At 38.6% G+C, this 19,185-nt stretch overlaps 1 protein-coding gene and 1 long non-coding RNA gene across 6 annotated transcripts in view; one reads left to right on the top strand and one right to left on the bottom strand.

Moving 5' to 3' along the window:
* The window catches only part of LOC137071448 (uncharacterized), an 82,905-nt gene that overhangs the window by 39,042 nt on the left and 24,678 nt on the right, over positions 1-19,185 (top strand). The window contains exons 3-4 of one of the 2 annotated variants that reach the window (XR_010904435.1): positions 1,589-1,683; positions 9,461-9,597. This is a non-coding gene — a long non-coding RNA (uncharacterized lncRNA). Of the gene's footprint in view, positions 1-1,588; positions 1,684-9,460; positions 9,598-19,185 lie in introns of those variants that run through there. The other variant, XR_010904434.1, reaches the window with a different exon arrangement.
* Positions 8,244-19,185, bottom strand: part of tet3 (tet methylcytosine dioxygenase 3) — a 57,060-nt gene continuing 46,118 nt past the window's right edge. For all 4 annotated transcript variants that reach the window (XM_067439451.1, XM_067439448.1, XM_067439449.1 and 1 more), the window contains 8 exons: positions 19,080-19,170; positions 17,118-17,211; positions 16,527-16,735; positions 16,077-16,227; positions 14,787-14,876; positions 14,443-14,580; positions 13,757-14,105; positions 8,244-13,618 (listed from right to left, as the gene is read on the bottom strand). In XM_067439451.1, coding sequence (XP_067295552.1) covers positions 11,883-13,618; positions 13,757-14,105; positions 14,443-14,580; positions 14,787-14,876; positions 16,077-16,227; positions 16,527-16,735; positions 17,118-17,211; positions 19,080-19,170 — 2,858 coding nt within the window. In that variant the 3' untranslated portion in view covers positions 8,244-11,882. The remainder of the gene's footprint in view (positions 13,619-13,756; positions 14,106-14,442; positions 14,581-14,786; positions 14,877-16,076; positions 16,228-16,526; positions 16,736-17,117; positions 17,212-19,079; positions 19,171-19,185) is intronic.

The raw sequence follows: 19,185 nt of genomic DNA, 5'->3' as shown, positions 1-19,185 counted from the left end.
CCTGACAAGCCAGACCCACATCAAGATGTTTGGTCTGGAAACTCACCATTGACAGCTCAATCCAAGGGGGCGGATAAACGGTTGTCTTTCAAACTCCCTCTGCACGCGATAGGATAGCGCTACAACCAACCAGAGCAACGAAGGTGAAACAGAGCTCGTTGATAGATTAAACATTCGCCGTATCCGGTCGGCTAATCTCCGAACAAATCTTCCCTTTTTAAGAATGACTTCAGTGCCGTTCTTTTCTCAGAGAAAAGCTTAACTCCAAGTCTTCCAGAGTCACGGTCAGAGCTGATTCGAAAGACCGCCATTCGCCAATTTCTGTGTTTAGTAGAAGCACGCAAACGCAACTCGGCCGTCGTCATTATGGCCCCGCCCACCGACTCTTTACACGATGTGATTGGGGCCGGCAAGAGTTAGGGGATTACAGCTCAGAAGGGTATTGAGAGTTGCTAGACGACACTCGCGGGCAGATTAGATTTGCTGCCGCTAGGGTGCGTCTAGATTTCTAGGCTAGAACAAAGGTCTAATGGGTGTCAAATGACATGAGGGTAAGTAATAATTGACAGAATTTTCATTTTTGGGTGAACTAACCCTTTTAGGCCCCAAAGAGACAGAACGTGTTTTTCAGGTTTGAAAAAGCGAGGTTCACCACACTGCCTTTTTTTGGTTGACCTTTTTTAAGTTAGAAAAGAATTGTGCTGCGTTTATGTTGCTAGGCAACAGCTGTGTCAGTCTGATCAAGGTAACGGTCACCAACACAGAAGGCCCGCCTCTCCATTAATTTGTTTTAAAAAAAAAAATACATGTTGGGCGGTTTTCTGCTCAGTTGATGTTGATTTTTTTTTTTTCCTCTTTTTTTTCAACTTCAGGTGCTTGGAGCGCTCCTAAAAAAACCGTGAGGTGGCACCTGGGGTGCATTAACAGCTTGCAAAACGCTCACTGCCAATAGAAACACATTTAAACAAAGGTGCCTCTCACTGCAAAAAACGCGGCCTGGTGGGGGCCTAAAGCCTTGTTTAAGCCTTCTTTATACTCGACGGGTCCGCACGAGCGGCAAAAATTACTTCAACGCGGAGTGGCCGAGACCCCCATTCCATTTTGCGCTCAATTTTCTAATTTCCGCTTGGCGGTGTGCACGTCAAATTTTGTAACTTTGCCTGAGATGCATGAGTGCGAGGTGAATCTGGCCGAGCATGACGTCTCATCACACTGGCACCCCCAGTTTGCGCGTCTAAATTTGTTGCTTATATTAAAAAAATTAGCCAACAATAGCAGAAATGCCATTTTAATGAACATAAGGATCCACGTTTAATAACTAATAGTTCACAAAACTAATTGAAAATGTTTAGAGAAATTAGGAAATGTTTAAGATAATGTTAATTTAGTTGTATACATTTGTAGCTACATAAATGTTGATCTAATGTCCAAATAAATAACAACAAGGTTTACTGGGTACTATTTTTTAGTAGTGTGATTTTATTTATTTATTTATTTATTTTTAAATTTATTAATTTTTTCAAATGTAGGCTAGTAAAATAAATGTCATCACCTGTGTACATTACTTATTCTTTGTGATGGTTTATAGAACAATTACTCCGAGACGCCCTCGTCGGTTTGGGGAGAAGCACGCGAGGTCAGCGGAGACTCACGCTGCGGAGCATAAACAAGGCTTTAAGACGGGTGAGCAACTGTTTAGATATATTTATTGACAAGAGCAGACTTGTATAGGCTAGTTCCACACGGTTAGTCGCATTGTTTGAATCTCGTTTTGTTGATTTACTTGCTTGTTGTATCTATCTAGGCCTACCCAAAAGTACTGAATCAGACAACACTATTTTGTCATGTGCCTTTAAGAATCGATATCATCAAAATGACAATCTAATCTGAATGTTTGCGCAAGTCAAAAAAATATAGGGTTACACAATTCATGAAGTGCTATCTATATGGCATTTCATACCCTAATCTTCAATTAATGTCATCAATTGTTGCAGAGTTTACATAATCATTTACCACTTTTAGCTTTTAAACCATTTCGTCATATTTATAGTGTTTGCCTTGAACGTTTATTCCTTATTTCAGAACACGAAAACATGCCCCTAGTTTTTTCATCTCATAGCTTATTTTATGGCCCTCATTCTTCATTTGTCAAAAGGTAACTTATCTTGTTGAAAGCAGGCATATTATGTACAATGTATTCCAAAATGCAGAAGCTGTTGAACAACTGATAACTATGTTGTAATTTCATTATGTAAATTCTGACTGGCTGTGGGAAATTTGATCCAACTCACGTTTTGGGGGTTTTATGTAAATGTAAATTAAATTGGACGCATTACATGGAAACCCTCATTCACATGCAATAACTTATACTTTACAGTACATTTACAATGCATTAGTACCTTGCCACAATTCGTTTCTAACAAAAACATTTGTCTGAATGGTTAGAACCATTAGCGTGCATAACCTTTTATTGCATAAGTGTCCAGCAGAGGACGCTGCTAAAGCAAATAATGTTTTATTGCAGAGCAACAAGAACTGAAATTGGGTGCAAATAGAGTCACTGGTGTTTGAATATGCTTATTGAAGTAGAATGAAAACAGAATTTTTAAGCTAAAGTTTTGAATAAAATGTAACACGTTGTGATTGGCAGATGCTCACTGTGCAATACGAGGAAGAGTGCAACTACTTTTCAGTTTCCAAAGTATGTAGCCATTAATGAGTTTTAAAACAGTAATTGTCTCGGTACCATGTAGGCTTTAGACCCAGATAGAATGTTATAAGTACAGAATGAACTATGTTTCAGGAATTTTAAAGAACATAAATATTGATAATCATATAATAGCCTAGCCTACATCAAGAAATCTTACTATCTTTTGAACAGCTGTTTCTAATTAGTGGGCTTAGAAAACGTTTCAGGAATTTTAATGAGCGCAAATATTGATAATAATTTATAATCATTAATAATAAATCTCAGTTTGTTTGTTTTTCCTAGGAAAGACATCATCTTTTTTAACAACTGTTGCTGATTAGTGGGTCTTTTGTTGACCGCTAACTGCCACCGAGATAAATACAGCGTCTAGTAATAATAAATTATTATCCAACAACATTTTAATGATACAGCATTCAGATGTGTGTGTACACACGTATACATCGGTGCACATGTGCTGATGACACAGAACTCTGTTGCCATCATGTGGGCTTGTAGCAAAGTGCAATTCATTAAGGTTTGGCGACGTACAGGTTTTCAAATTGCTCACACACGATTTTTGGAACTGTTTGTAGAGATTTGAGAAATGCAGCCATATAGCAACAACGCACATAGGCTACACAAGTTGCAAAACGTCACTTCATTCAAAACTATTTTAACACACAAAGCATGAAATGATAAGCCACTTGCAGAACTACACAAGAATAGTGTTTTATAGAGCTGCTTTACAGCACAATTTGAATTTGGTACTAATGTGAAGCTACTTTGTATTGTGGAAAGGGGACTTGACTTGCATATTCAACATAATAAACAGAATACACAATAAACAGAAATATAAGGTTAAAAATATTTGTTTCTCAAAACAGTAAAGGAACGCTCCATATTTTTTTAAAAATAGGCTAATTTTCCAAGACAAAGTTAAAGAGTTGAGTTTTATCGTTTTTGAATCCATTCAGCCTATCTCTGTATCTGACGGTAGCACTTTTAGCATAGCTTAGCATACATCATTGAATCGGATTAGACCATTAGCATCGTGCTCAAAATGACCAAAGACTTTGTTTTTTCAAAGATAATATTTTTCAAATTTAAAACGTTTGTATTCTGTAGTTATATTGTGTAATAAGCAGAGGTGTGGACTCGAGTCATGTGACTTGGACTCGAGTCAGACTCGAGTCATGAATTTGATGACTTCGGACTCGACTCGACAAAATGTATAAAGACTTGCAACTCGACTTGGACTTTAACATCAATGACTCGTGACTTCACTTGGACTTGAGCCTTATGACTCGAGAAGACTTCCCATGAAAACCTGGGGTAATTTTTCTTTCACACGGCCGCGCAGCTCTCAGTGTATCTGCATCTGTGAAAAAAATCTGCACCTGTATGCATGCAAAGAGCACGCGCGCTGCCTCCACGACATCCAATCACTGTAGTCCCGCGCATGGTCCCGCGTTGGTTTGATTCGACAGTATCCATAGCTACCAAGTCCGCGTATAATACGTGACTTTGGGCTTTTTTTTATTGGCAAGTCGCGGTAAAAAATCTCGAGTTGCGGGTCGCGGTTTTTTGGGCTTATTAGAAAAAGTGTGGTTGCTTGTTAGGAAAATATGAGAAGCAACTTCGTTTCTTTACATTTATGGTCGCTGTTTTGTCCAAATACATTGACTGACACTGTCTTCTCACAGCTAATAGTGCAACGGTACTGCTGTAGTCATTCGTCCTCATACATCCCGCCTCCTTCATCTCATTGAAGAAAAATTGCGTTCAACGTGCAGGCATGTGATATGATGTTATAAATGGAATGATAGTTTGTAGACGTAAATAGACGTATACATTTTATTTTTATTTTTTTACACACAATGCAACCAGCAGAGATGTAAAAATATTTTTTAATAATGTAGGCTATTTATTATGACAGGCTATTATCAAAACAGAAAAAGAAACAAAAGTATAGACTACTAATAATAACAGTAGGTATAGTTCGAATGTATTTTTACGTTGCTATATTGAAGCGCTCCCAATGTTTTCCTGGGCACCAACTCCCAATCATAGACTGTAAAAAAAAGTGCATATTAATCCTAAATAGTAGCTATGTGACATTAGTAATTTTCAATAGTATTTTGAGCAGATTGCACATTGAGATGCAGGGCTTATCCTTTTTACGGTTTATAGTGTTCATGTTCACCAGTGCTCCTAATATGTGTGCAATAACTCACACTGGAGTTACCATATTCCTTCACGTCACTTTTTCCTCTTTTTCCATCTCCAAACCTCTTCTGTTCACAGTCTTTATTGCAATTTGAAGAATTTTGTAAAATCCCATCTGTATTTGCTATTTAAACTCCCAAGAGATTACAATTTATTATGTTGCAGGCTCACTTATTGAAAAATGATTGATCATAAATTATACTGATGATAATAAATAATATAATAATATTGGGCTTGTTTTGGGCCCCCCACCCCTCTGTATTCTTCATACCTGAGAATAATATGAAACAGATGTCAGAAAATCCCTTATAGCCTCACATGTTGTATTTGAAACTTTTCTTTAATCATATCAATGTTGTTGTGTTAATATTCATTGTCTATTATACACTACGGTAGACGATAATATTTCAGTTTCAGTGTATGCAATATTAAGAATGTTTTCACTGTTTCAAAAGTCATAAGAAAGCCCTTTCCCTCAAGAAACTGAAGTCATATGCTTTATAGCAGTGCTTTTCAAAGTGGGGACAGGGACCCCTGGGTGCCGCGCGGGGACGCTAGGGGGGCCATGGCAAGCTGGCATAAAAAGTATAGCAAAACAAAATAATTGAATAAATTAAATTATTAAAGTAAACCAAATGAAACCAAAAATAAGCTAAACAATATTCCCATAATGGCCCTAAGTTTAGGCTAAAAGGACCCATGTCTATTTGAAAGTTGAACTGTTTTGCAATATGAGGTCAACACAATACAGGACTGAAGCTGCTGTGCATTGTTCTAGTGCAATATGCTGTTGAAATACAAGCATTTTCTGTGAAAATTTAAATTTTTTCTTTTTTTTCTTCTTTTTTTTACTGTATTTGCTTAATGTCATTGTATAAAAAAGAGGTTTAAATAAATACAAATCTTACAGATATACATGATTTGTATAATTTTATTTCTGTGGTAAGATGACTTGAAGTGACTCGAAACTAAAATGGTAGGACTTTGGACTCGACTTGAGACTTGTTGGCTTTGACTTCTGACTCGACTCGAGACTTGCTTCATCTTTGACTCGACTTGACTCGGGACTCGAGGGCAAAGACTTGAGACTTACTTGTGACTTGCATAACAATGACTTTGTCCCACCTCTGGTAATAAGACAAATGGAAAAGGAAAAGTTTTGATTTTGAGACCGATTATAGATAGGAACAATTCTCTCATTCCTGCGTAATAATCAGGGAACTTTTCTGCCGTACTATGGGTGCAGCAGCGCAGTGATATTAAGCAGAAAATAGGTCCTAGATATATCGGTCTTCAAAAAAAACAACTTTTCATTTTCTGTTGGTCTTAGTAATTACAGAAGAGTCAAGTTTTAAAATGGAAATATATTGAAAGTCTTTGGTCATTTTGAGCGTGATGCTAACCGTTAGGGGTGTGCATTGGCACTGCCTTCACGATTCGATTCGATTACGATTCACCAGGTAACGATTCGATTCAATTCGATTCTACGATGCATCAAAATTATACTGCACACAAAGCAAATTTTTCATCAGTCATGAGGCAATACAAGCAGATATTAAACAACAGATTGTATTGGCTGCTATGTGTCTCCTGTATCTTTGACATAAAAGTTATTAAATAAAATAAAATGTAATAAAATAAAATAAAATGCAATTAACCCTTAAATGCATGACTGTTTCACCAAACATTCTTACATATTCAGGTCGTTACCGACCCAGATCTAAATTTAACATGGATTGTACCTGTTGTGATAATATATAAAACTCCTGTTTTTAGAGTAGCAGCTACAGAAGAATAAAATAAAACCTATTTCGTTACCTTTGGAGCTTGGAAGGGTTCAGTTTGAGCAGATGTTTAATACCATCATCATCTGTCCTTGTCAGAGCTCGTTTACCAGTATATTCAGCATCTGCCTCATATTCGCGATCTCCAGCATATTCTCCAAACTCATTTTCAATGTCTTCAAAATCAATATTTTGATCACTGACAGCTTCTTGACCTCATCCATCATCAAGAGACAGTGACACTAACATATGATTGTGTTTAGTACTTGCTCTCTGAAGTAAATCACTAACCCATTTCAAGTTTTGCAGATTATAATTATTGTTTCGTTTTCTGTCAGAGGTAACTATGAGTGAAACGTCACTTCATCATTGGCTATCAGACATTGCCACCTTGTGGAATAAAGGGGAATTGCGCCGTATTTCGTCATTATAGATTAATTTATTATTGTGCAAAAAATATATACGTACAATCCTACACACCCCGGGTCGTTAGCGCGTTTTTAATAACCCGTCTATCACGGTCATCTCCCTCCGCCTCAGCCATCTTCCTTGTTGTTGTTGTTATTCTCCCGGATCCGGAAGTATTTGAAACTTCACAACTTTATCGTCCGCCAGAAAATAAACAGTGACATAATCGATTATGGCACTTTGCCGCATCGATGCTGAATCGTTCATGCCCCGCATCGCCGAATCGATTATTGTTGACACCCCTACTAACCGTCTAATCCGATTCAGTGATAGAGATCAGCTGAATGGATACAAAAACGGTAAAACTCAACTGTTTAACTCTAAGGGACTTGGAAAGTGAGCCTATTTTCAAAAAAAGTAAGTGTTCCTTTAAGATGATGATTCCTACGTGATCAATTTATGTTTAAGTGTTTTACACAAGCTGTTAGTTTTGAGTGATGTTTCTAATGCAGGGGTTTAATCTTTAAGACGCCATGGATGGACCCCAAAAAAGATCATCCCTGTGTGAGTGAGTAATCCCCATCCTAAAATTTATAAGACATCGGTCTTCTTTAAACACTACAAATACACAAAAAAGAATATTATAAATCTAAAACAAGTTTATATTATATATTCTACTCAATGTAGTAATAAATCAAATTATTACAATTAAATAAGAAATAAATACATGTATTATTTATTTCTTGCTTATTTCATTTTTATCTAATTGTATTTATTTATATTAATATTTTTATTTACTAGATTAATACCTAATTATCATTTTTTTTATTTAGATCTAATTTATTGCTTTACTCATTTATTTTAGTCTTAACATTGTATTTTTTTTGTGACAAACAAACAAACCCTGCTCTAATGTAAAGAATTGTGTGTTTAGCATTTTGCAAAAGTTTGTTATATAATTGCACAATGAAAATATAGCAAATAATGTGCTTTCAGTTTTGCAGACTTACTGCTTTATAAAGCGGACTGGTTTAGTCTCGAAATAAAAATTTACAGTGGAAATGTATAAAGTCTTCAATGATTAACAACTGTAGGTAATTGTAGGTAATAAATAGACACTGCCACACAAGTTCTTAAATTTTTTTTTTTTATTTTTTTTTTCTTAGTTTAGAACATAAAACAGTATTGTGGATACTTACCACATACACTATGTATTCACATAATACACCATACAGCTACAAGGAGAGAGACCAAACAAAAGATAACACTTTTTACATACTGCATACTCAACATGAAAAATAGAACCAAGAACAATCTTTAACTCATAAAGGAATGTAGCTGCCAGTTTTCTTTTTTTCCTCCTTTTTAGACATTTTGTCCTTTTGATGTTTAAAACTGGGCATGATTTATACTCACAACAGTGAGTGCTGATAGAAGGGGCAGAGTAGTGTGTGTATGTGAGAGTGTTGTGTGTGTGTGTGTGTGTGTATTTGTTTGTGTGACAGTGTGGCCATAGGGTAGATGCGAGTAACGAAAAAGAATGAGTATATTCAATAAAATGACAAAAAGTTTTAAATTTCAGAATGGGTGAAAACACATTTCTGGGCAGTTTAAGTAGCACCAGAATATTAAATTAACAGTCTATTCACATCAAAAGCATGAGAGTACCTATTCCTCTACCTGCTCTTCAAGTCATGCTCTTCAAGTACCATTTTCAATTATTTAGGGTGATGGCTAAAAGGGGAAACTGGATCATTTGGAGTGCTTTTTTTAATTAGAGAAAAGAAACCGTGACCAGAAGTGTTTCAGAAATAACCATGTAAAAAGATTTAAAAATCATCAGCACCACATAGGTTTCCTTTCAATTACTCTCAAAACGAGTTCACATATCAATTTAAGAGCCCAGGAACTGTAGCAACAGTGTTTGCCAAGTCATTTCCACAGTGAACTCTAAGGGGTAGCACCATGGTTCAAAAGCCATTTAGGGTAAATGTCATTGCTTCAAGAGCTGCCTTGAAACTCAGCTATTTCTCACCTTCAGGGTTAAGTCTCACATCTCAGAGAACAAGTGACAATCTAGATAAAATAATGTCAGTGCACACTCAGAGTTGTGTAAATCTTACCCCACACAATATTTAATAAAAAAAAAAAATTCAGCATTACATGATCTACCTGGAGATTTGAACTGAAAGCTGTCACATTTCAAACTGCAAGTTTCAACCTGATATTATTTTCGTTCTATGGGTATTTTTCATGTAAAAGAGATGTACTTCCTCTCCCTTTAAAAAAAGGAGTCCTGAATCCTTGCGAACCGAGTCAACGCGTTCACATTTGTTTCTTTGTTCTCCATTAGTTTCTGGTCTGAATGATGATGTGGATCAGATGCAGGGGAAGGAAGCCGATGACAATGGTAGTACAGAGGTATTGGTGTAAGTACAGTACTCACGAAAGGAAGGACAGCAGTATCTCGAGTAGACCGTTGGTAACGGCTTGACATACAGACAACTGAAGACTAAAAATTCAGGAATCATTCATAATTAGGCCATCATCCCTCACCAGTTAAATAATCTTACCTAAATATTTAACTATTTACATTTCTATCTCTCCCAATAAAATTCCTTTAAAACAAAAACTAGGTTTCAAGTTGTCAATAATTCGTTCTTATTTTTTTCTCCTCATTAAAATCAAGATTAAAAGTGCTTTTATAAAATCCTCTCTTCGATATTTACAATTTCTCTAAAATGAACAAACCCAAAAAATAAAAATGACAGCAATCACAATAACAATAATCATCATCATTATCATATAATAAATAATAATAAAAAAGTAGGTACGAATGTGGATGTAGGCAGCAAGCCTGCAGTCTGTAGCGCCCGTGTGTTTGTAGCATGTTGTGACTGGGACCAGTGTCTGTACACCATGAGGTAAAGAGCTTTAGGACCAGTTAATGAGCACCAGGATCTCTCCTCTGTGAGTGTCAAGCATCTTACAGCCCTGTGTAAACCAGCGGCAGCCCTGCAATGCTCCCTATATGAAGCTCACAGACAGGCATTCACACTGGCACACGTACATTCTAACCAGCGTGCATGTTCAGGATTCCATACGCAAACGTACGCACGCATTGTGTACTTATGCATACACTCGCACAAACAGCTGAGCTGAGACTGTATGCATTGCCATTCAGCACCATGAATTCCAGGTGTGGGTGATCTCTCAGGGCAAAAAGAGAGAAGTGGGCAGCTTTACAGGAGCATTAAAGACTCATAGTAGCACCAACTCCAAGAAATGTGCTCTGTCTGTTAGACTGGTGGGTTTAACAAGCAGTTTAAAACATCCCAAAATGAATAACTAAGAATAAAATCATCACAAATGCGTAACTACAGATAAATCAGGACGTGGAAGACATGTTCAGTTTACACAGGACCGTTTGTAATGGGAATCCCATAGATAAAACCAATTATTGGTAACTAAAGGAACCAGTTAGGCAAGTCCCTTTTTTGGGACAGTCTGCCGACTGAAACCAAGAAGATCCACTGATCTTCTATAGATAATCTAGATCAAATCTATAGATACTCATCTAATGACAATTTTGCGGCATGTTAAAGTCAAGATTCCTTACCTACTCCTTACCTAGTCAACTTGAACTTATCTAAATCAAGCAGAGGTTGCAGAAGTTAAGCCAATAAATAATTCCCCGTTTGAGCCGTGTCTGGATTGTTCAGTCTATGTGGAAATCTCAAGATTAAGACCCATGGTGGGATATCTGCAGCTCTTTAGGGCGTTTTTTATGGAGGTGGATTTTTGCTAGCACTATCAGCACCTTAGAGAACTTGGTCTAAAAATGTCACATGGGTAGTGAAGAATGGCCAATGAAACTGCAGGCAAATGAGTCAGCACCAATCAGATGACATGATGGAAGGTTGAGCCAATTATCGGGACTGAACATGACTGACATCCGCTGCTAAAGAGCACCCAGGTCCAGCACCTGCCACGATATTGTGAGGGCGAAATTAGAGACACTTGAGACAGAAAAGAAGCACCATTGTTTGAAGGGATGAGGGACTTTACAGATTTCATTAGAGTGGCACCAAACAGAAAGGCCCAAGCTGGTGTCTGGCCCTCTCTTTCTTGTGCACGTGTGCAGTGACCAGCGCAATATAGAGCAAACTCTTTATAGTGCCTTAATGCAGTCACATAAACGTGATTTGCAATGATGTGAAGGCGCTTCATTAATATACAGATGGTGAGGTTGGGAGAGGCAAAAAGCGTGACAAAAAATGCTGAATAGCTTGTTCTCATTTTCATGATGAACAAGTGAGAATGAAGAAAAGAAGTCCCTCTTAGACAAGAGGGTAAAAAAAATCATAATATTAATAAAAATGGTGAAAAAACAATAAAATAAAAAATAGTCATCTTCATAATATAATAACAATACCTGTAATATCAACATTGACAGTAACAATAGCAATTGTAATAATATTGATAATAGAGCAATAATAATCAGGATCATCAAATTCACTTAAGGAGGGGTAGCTATGGAAATCCCTCCCACATTGGAGAGGGCAAGAGCACCATAGACAGCGTGTCCGTTTGGGGAGTTCCCAAACTGCTGTCAAATTTTGAGGTAAAAGAAAAAAAAGTGAACAGTGCCCCTTCCTCCCTCCCATGTGTTGGCCTGAGAGGTGTTGGAGCTAGAAGAGGGGAAGCAAATGGTAATGGTTCTTTACTATTTCTATTCCCATCTCTGGCTCTAGGGGGCAACAGTTTACAAGAGTTCACACAAATCGACTGTAAGGACCAGTGAGGTGTGTGGACGGGTAAGGTGAAACTGTGACTATGGTGGTGGTATGCTGTGTGGGCGCCATTCGTGTCATCACACCCTCTCGTTTGTCCTTGTTTTGTCCAGGGGATTGGCTCGCTGATCCAGCTGCCCACTTGCGCTTTTTCCCATAGGCCTTAATATCTTCCTGTGAGAGACCTAAAAGAGCTGCTTCTTGTTGCCGCTGTCGTGCTCGCTCAGCCAGGAGTTTCATCTTGGCTTCCCACAAAGCCAGACCGTGGCAGGGCTGGTTCAGGTTCTTGTGCTGGTAGAAGACCAGGGATATTCGGCTTGGGTGAGAACGGTCAGGCCTTTTAAGTGGCGTAGTGGCATGGAGCTCCCGACGGGCACACTCAATCAAGATGGAGCCATGAGCAGGGGCCACTGCAACTCCTCCAATGTTGGGATCCAAGAAGTTGTGTTCGCTGTCCGACCACACCTCGTCGTCATCAGGGTCACGTTCACTCTGCGTCTCTGCCTCACTGTCCCAACAGGCCTGTCCATTCGATCTTTGCAGTGCATCAGGAAACAAGCGTCCCTCAGGAGCCGGGGATGGTGTGCTGCCTGCTGCTGATCCACCACCAGATTTCCAGGCTTTCTCCTGGAGGCCCAGAGGTGCAGAGCCACAATTCTCACCTGCCTGGGAAAGCATTTTATCAGGGAAAGCACCAGCAGGGTTTCCTTGCCTAATACCACCAGCGCTGTAACCCATGGGACCATAAGGACCCCACGCATTAGGCTGTGGACTAGGGGCAGGGCTACCCCACTGTCTTGGGGTGGATGGATGTGGAGAGGGTGCAGGTGATGGACCGCCTTTTAGGGATGGGGATGGAGATGGAGCAGGGGATGACATTAGAGTGTTAGGACAGGGATAGGAATTCCACTGTTGCTGCTGTGGATACTGAGGGTGTTCATGTTGGTGAGGGTGTTGCTGGTGGAGCCTCTGCTTATCTGGAGTGAAGGGCAAATTAGTTGGACCAGTTCTAATGTTTCCATCCCAGCCTTTAGAGACTATGCTGCCGTTTGGTTTGTGCTCAGGCCAGCCTTCAGGATTTGGCGTGGTACTGGGAGTGCTAGGGCAGCTCTGAGCTTGCCCATCCAATCTGCCATCATATAGTGGCACATCCATGGGCTCCTGCTTGATGATAGGTGTTGACCGGCGGGCCTGCTCAAGTGACACTGATGGGGTACGACTGGGTGGAACAGGAGACTGCGAAACCTCAGAAGGGTGCGTGTAACCTTGAAGGGAAGCATCAGCTATTTGTTGCTGTGACTGCCCAGGACGACTGGGATAGGCCTGTGCCAATTTGGCTTGGAGACACTGAACATCTGGCTTTTGGTCAAATGGTGTTGCAGAAGGATCTCCAGCTTTGGGCCAAGCTCCGTTATCATATCCCAAGAGCTCAGGAGGAAAAAGTGCACTAGAAGGGTAGTTGTAATAACGGTAGCGTATTTCTTGGAGGTTAGGGTGAAAGCCATTGATGGGGCTCTGTGCAGGAGGTTGGCTGTTGGTAGGGATGTGACCTCTTGCATAGTTACCAGGGTAGGAGAACGAACTGCTCATGCTGTGGGGATCAGGGGTTGTCTTGCCGTTCCTTAGTGCTGGGTAGCCATGTATGGCTCCATTGAAGGGCTGGAATCGGTCGACAGGCTCTTTTTTGATGGTTGGTTTCACCTCTTGTTTTGGAATAGCTAGATAACAGATTGTAAAGAAAACATTTTATATTAAATTTATACGTTATAGTTATTGAGTTCCTTTACTTTGAACAACAATTGATTTTGAATTGGAATTGTACATAAACTACTTTATGTATATAGAGATAAACTGACCTTTATTGCCTTGCTGAGGTTGGGGTGACTCCATGTGCTGCATCTCCATCTTGATGGTCTTCTCTGGGGTTTCTGCAAGCTGCAATTTCCTGTTTTTCTTCTCTGATGCTGCCTTTTTGGCCTCTAACCGACGCTGCCTGCAGGATTTAGCAGGCTCTGGAAGTTTTCTAACCTCTCGACGGAAGTTAGAGAGCACCTGGATGGCTCCGGTTTGCATTTTGAGACGCTGGTTCTCCTCACTACCAAATTCATCGGTTGGAGAGATCTTGTAGAGCGGAAGCACATGCAGCTGCTCATCTTCTGGAATAGTGCCCACTGTGCGATTGTCCTCTTTCGTAAGAGTGCACACCTGAAAATACCAAAATTAGGAAGTGTAAGGCTAAAATAAATAGCAACTACTTCCACCAATAGGGTCCATCTAACTCCTAGTACCTGTTGTACACAAACATTTTTACACAAAACACAACTCAAATAAAAACGATTCACTTGTTGAATTTAATGTTAATTTATTTGTACAGGGATAATTCATAATACATGTATTGTAACAGCAGTACACTACGCAGTAATGACAGTACAGCCCTGGAAAGCATTTAAAATCATGAAAACATCTAAAATGGCTACTATATATATATATATATATATATATATATAGTGTCTCTGCATAAAAATGAAAATTGATAACGTACCACAGTGCAGCCATTGTGGAGGTTATGCTGGTCTTTGTGAGCATGGGCACAGAAATCCATGCATGCAGTGACTCCTGAAAATGGCCGTCCTTCCTTCAAACCCAACCGACAGTCTGAAGCAACGGTTTCATTTAAACACTGAGTAATAGGGAAAAAATATTGTAAATTAATTAATTATTTTCCTGTTTATTTCTTTAACTGATAAATAAAGTTCTGAAAGATTACGTTCCGGAACAATTACTAGAAAAGCTGTTTGGTTTAATGTGCCTTGATGGTATAATTTGTGAACCATTCAGTGTAGTGTGCCTACACTAAATAATAATAGTCAAGCGAATAATACAAACCTGGTTGCTGTAGGCCTGGGGGGCCAGCCGCTTATATACAGGGGCCACATGGGTGGCCAAGTTTTGGAAGTTATCCCTGAGATCGTCCTCCTATACAAAAATGAATATATACAATTACTTTTGGCTATTTTTATTGCCATAACATCTTTGGCTATTTTCATGACAAAATCAATATAAATAAAACAAATATATATAAATAAAGTTAACACTGGTAGCAAAAAAAACAAACAAAAGACAAAAACAACAATTGATAACCATCTCTCATAAATATAACAAACATAATATATATCATTTTTAATTTCATTTAAAATTTGATTTAAAAAAAAATAGCAAAGAGTAGTAGCAAAGAATTTTTGCCTGTTCATTACCAAAATTAACCTTTTTCTTTATGAACCGTCCATGTTCTTTACCAAATAGTCCCATTTGACAGAAACTAATATTAAAATAGTTTTCCTTTAAGATTTTTAGTTTTTCTATTATATACTCAAGTGCTTGGAAACAAGATTTAGAAACTGTGCAAATTGAACAAACATTTTCATTGTTGTGATCTCTATTTGTTCCAAAGCCAGGAGCAATGCACAAGCTTCTGCAGTAAAACTTGAGCTTTTGCCTGGAATACAGATACTAACAATATTTTGTCCAAAAACTGCTGCTGCGGACACACCGTTCTTGGTTTTAGATCCATCAGTGTACACTGGTTTATGAAGAGGAAGACTACATTTTATTTCTGCAAATTCTTGTTCACATTAATTTGTATGTCAGATTTGTCATTTTTTGGGCCAAATTCCATGCGATGTTAAAATTTTTTGATGTTCCAAGGAAGAATAAGGCATAAATTGTTGTGCGCAAGTTAAAATTAATGTCCATGTTCTCAAAGTGTGATTTTTAGAAGAATACCAAAAGGACTAATATACTTGGGTCTGGCTTTATATCTTGATACTGAGTGTGCAAACAGAGTAAGCTGGATTGCATTTGTTTGCCTTCAGCTTAATTGGATACTGAAGAGCAAGTTTCAAGGATCTTCTATCATGTTTTTGAATAGGCAAAGTCCGGAATGCTCCTGGAGAGAGTCGTAATCCTAAGTGGTGTACAGTATCCAGCATTTTGATGTACAGTTTTCTGACTGACCCATAAAATGCACTTCCATAATCCATTTAGGATTGGATCAGTGTTCTATACAGACATAAAATCATAGTACAATCTGCACCGCATTTTGTTTTGGAAAATACCTTTATGATGTTAATTTTTTTACACCAAATATTATTTTTCCCTTCTTTATGTGCAACTAACCTCTTTGGGGTGGTCTCCCTGCAGTCTGAACTTGCGAGGTTGTTTGCTTCGAGCATACTTGCATCCATTAAAGTACATGCTCCAGGAGCAGCCAAAAGAGAAGGAAGCTCCACAGGTATCCGGGTCCTTCCCTTGGCATGCACAGGTTCGACTGCAAAAGCCACCAACATGGTGTCACTATAAACTCTTACAATATACTCATACAGGCATTTCCTTTAAAATGTTTTTGATTACAGGACTGCCTTTATTTAAGCGTGTGATTAAACTGTATTTCTGATGAATCTGCAATATCAGTCAATAATGTGACTTGCATAAACAATTATTTTACACTGACTCTGAAAACAGTCTAGATACTGTGCTGCAACCTAATGTAATCAAAAGAATAATACATTTTTTCACAAAATGGCAAAAAACTAAAATCGAATTAAATTAGTTGTGTTCAAAACTCACTCGTCATTGAGTCCACAGCGGCGGCTGGTGGGGTTGCCGTATTTAATGATGGTTTCTGTGAGTTCTCTGTATAGTTTATCTCCCAGAGCACGTGGCACACCTTCCCAGGCCAAGATGACAACAACAATAACAGAATTGGCACAGCGGTGCCCAGGCCGTTGCTTCACAACGCATAACAATTTTTCCTTCTCACTGCTGCGACGGATCACCTACAAAGAGACAGTCAGTAATGATAAAGGCATATGGTAGATGCTAATCTGTATTGTGTTTACAGCAAGAAGACAGAAATATGTATTTAACTTGTAAATAATTTGCCCACTTGGGCAGGGTCACAATGTAAAGAAATGATTCGGGGGGACAGCTTTGACTACTATGTTGTATCTTGTGACGTTTGAAGTTCAAAATAGTCCCACAGTGCATGTTGATTAACTGTTTCTGAATGCCAGAAGGTTCTAAGAAACATGCTTGTTTGGCTCAAGTGAACGCCAAACCATCCTAATTATACAGGACTTTCTTAAGCCTGACTAGTTGTCCGATCATAACCCAGCAACTATCTATATTAGAACTATATAATTTTCCATAGACACTTACCCACTTAGCGATAGGACATCCCTGAGAGCTCTTTCCTTCTCGTCCTGTGTAAACCACCTTCTCAATACGAACTGCTTCACCCTTCTCCCCATACCTGGAAAAATAAGAGGAGAGAAGGGGACATAGGTAGCTCAAATTACAAAGTTTGATAATGCAACATGAAAACAACAGCCCATCTCAATCTTAATGAAGACTCATTTTAAAATCACTTAATACGTTTGAATTCTACATACATGCACCCAAATCAAACACAAGGCAGTCAGAACCAGTGTGGAGAGTTTGGTGTAGTTTTAGCAATGCAGTTATGATATTGTAACCGTTCAATAAATTTCAACATATCACATTTTGTGACACGTATCATATAGTGAAGTAGTTATGTATGTAGCATGTGGGTAGTCGTATGATGCCGCATTATCCCAGTAAACAAATGCTTGTCACCTAAAATTAAACTCTCAGTGCATAAGCATGACAGCAACATGTGCAAATTATAAATACTGTTCAGTTATAACTACACAGTCTGGTGAAGAAGCTTCCAAGATCCACAGGGGTGGGCTATAAGGTCAAAGGCCACAAAAGGGTCAAGCTTAGGCTTAAGAAGGCTATAGCCACTGTCTGACAGACAAACAAAGGGGAGGTTCTTCTTCTACCCACCAGCTCCCCCTCTATCTCAGAGGAGATGACTCGAGCTATAGAAATTACAGCTACTATGCCCTCAATCAGCTCTCAAATAAAGCAACAAGAGTGGACAAGTGTACTAGGGGTCAGCAAAGGTGAAGATATTCTATCCAAATGGGTCAAGGAAGTCTTAGCTTCTGTATGCTTGCAGGGGAAAGGGGGCTACGCCCTGTGGAGCTTTTCATTTTCCTCTTCACTGCTGAATGATCACAGGATCATGAAAGTATTAGTAAAAGTTTTCAGACCTCAGGGACTATATCAAGTAATCTCATCTATAGCAAATTAACTTGATTTACAGCATAAATACAGTAAACATTTTGAACATATGGACCCTATATGACAGCCCTGCTGTAAAGGAAATGCTGTTTGCCTTTGACATGTGTATCTGAAGGATACTGATAAACCTACAGGATACTCATTGCTTCTTCAAGTTTTAATATATACCCTTTATACTGGTATATACCCTACCATTTTTATCACTTCACCACCTCCTTTAATTTCCTCTAAATTCTTTCTTTCCCTGCTGTTCATTGTCTCTCTATCTCCCTGTCTCTCCTGTGTCGATCTGCTGATGCCAATATTTCCTGTTACTCCTGTCGGATTCTGGGTCAGGAATTCCCTGGGGACAAGATCATAGAGAAGGAAGGTGGGAGGAGGGAAAGGGGAGAGCAAACAGCAGAAAAGGGAGATCCTTATCCTCAGCTGGTTAAGGATCTGTTGCCAGGATCCAACTGCTAGAGCTTCTAAACAACTCTCACAGAACAATGAAAGGGTCACTAGAGAACTCTTAAAGCCAATGACGTTGGGTCAGCAGTATTCCTCTGCGGTTTTAAACAGTAGAAAAAAAAAACTATTTTATTCTTTAAATGGATTTTCATTCGAGTCTGTATGATTGTTACTCATTGTATGTGTATGAGAAGATTTTTTTTTTTCATTTTACAAAAAAAGGACAAAACAGAAAAGGCATTTGCTAGAAAACAAACAAATGGGGACCTTTAAATTCAACATTGAAAATTTATTTTATTATTATTATTATTATTTTAATAGTAGTAACCAATAGGTAGACATTTTGCTCAATATTAATATTTATAATATTTTTAATATTATTAATATAAATATTTTCCTCAATATTTTAAATGATCTTCAAAGTTGGATCCCACATGGACATTATGTGTCCAGTAGGTTGTGTTAGCAAACATACATGCCCACAACAAAATCTGTGAAGGAGACATTATGGAATGCAATCAGAACCAATAATGATTTACAAATCTGACTTATGCCTCTCACCTCTCTTCCATCAGTTTTCTGACTGAAGCTATGTCTGGCCCAGACCCCAAATGGTTGTAGTATGGGCCCTCGTCCTTTTCTAGGATTTGGTCTATGAGGAGACAGA

The sequence above is a fragment of the Pseudorasbora parva genome, chromosome 3 (assembly GCF_024679245.1).
Source record: "Pseudorasbora parva isolate DD20220531a chromosome 3, ASM2467924v1, whole genome shotgun sequence".
NCBI lineage: Eukaryota > Metazoa > Chordata > Actinopteri > Cypriniformes > Gobionidae > Pseudorasbora > Pseudorasbora parva.
This window is presented reverse-complemented; position numbering and strand designations above follow the sequence as displayed.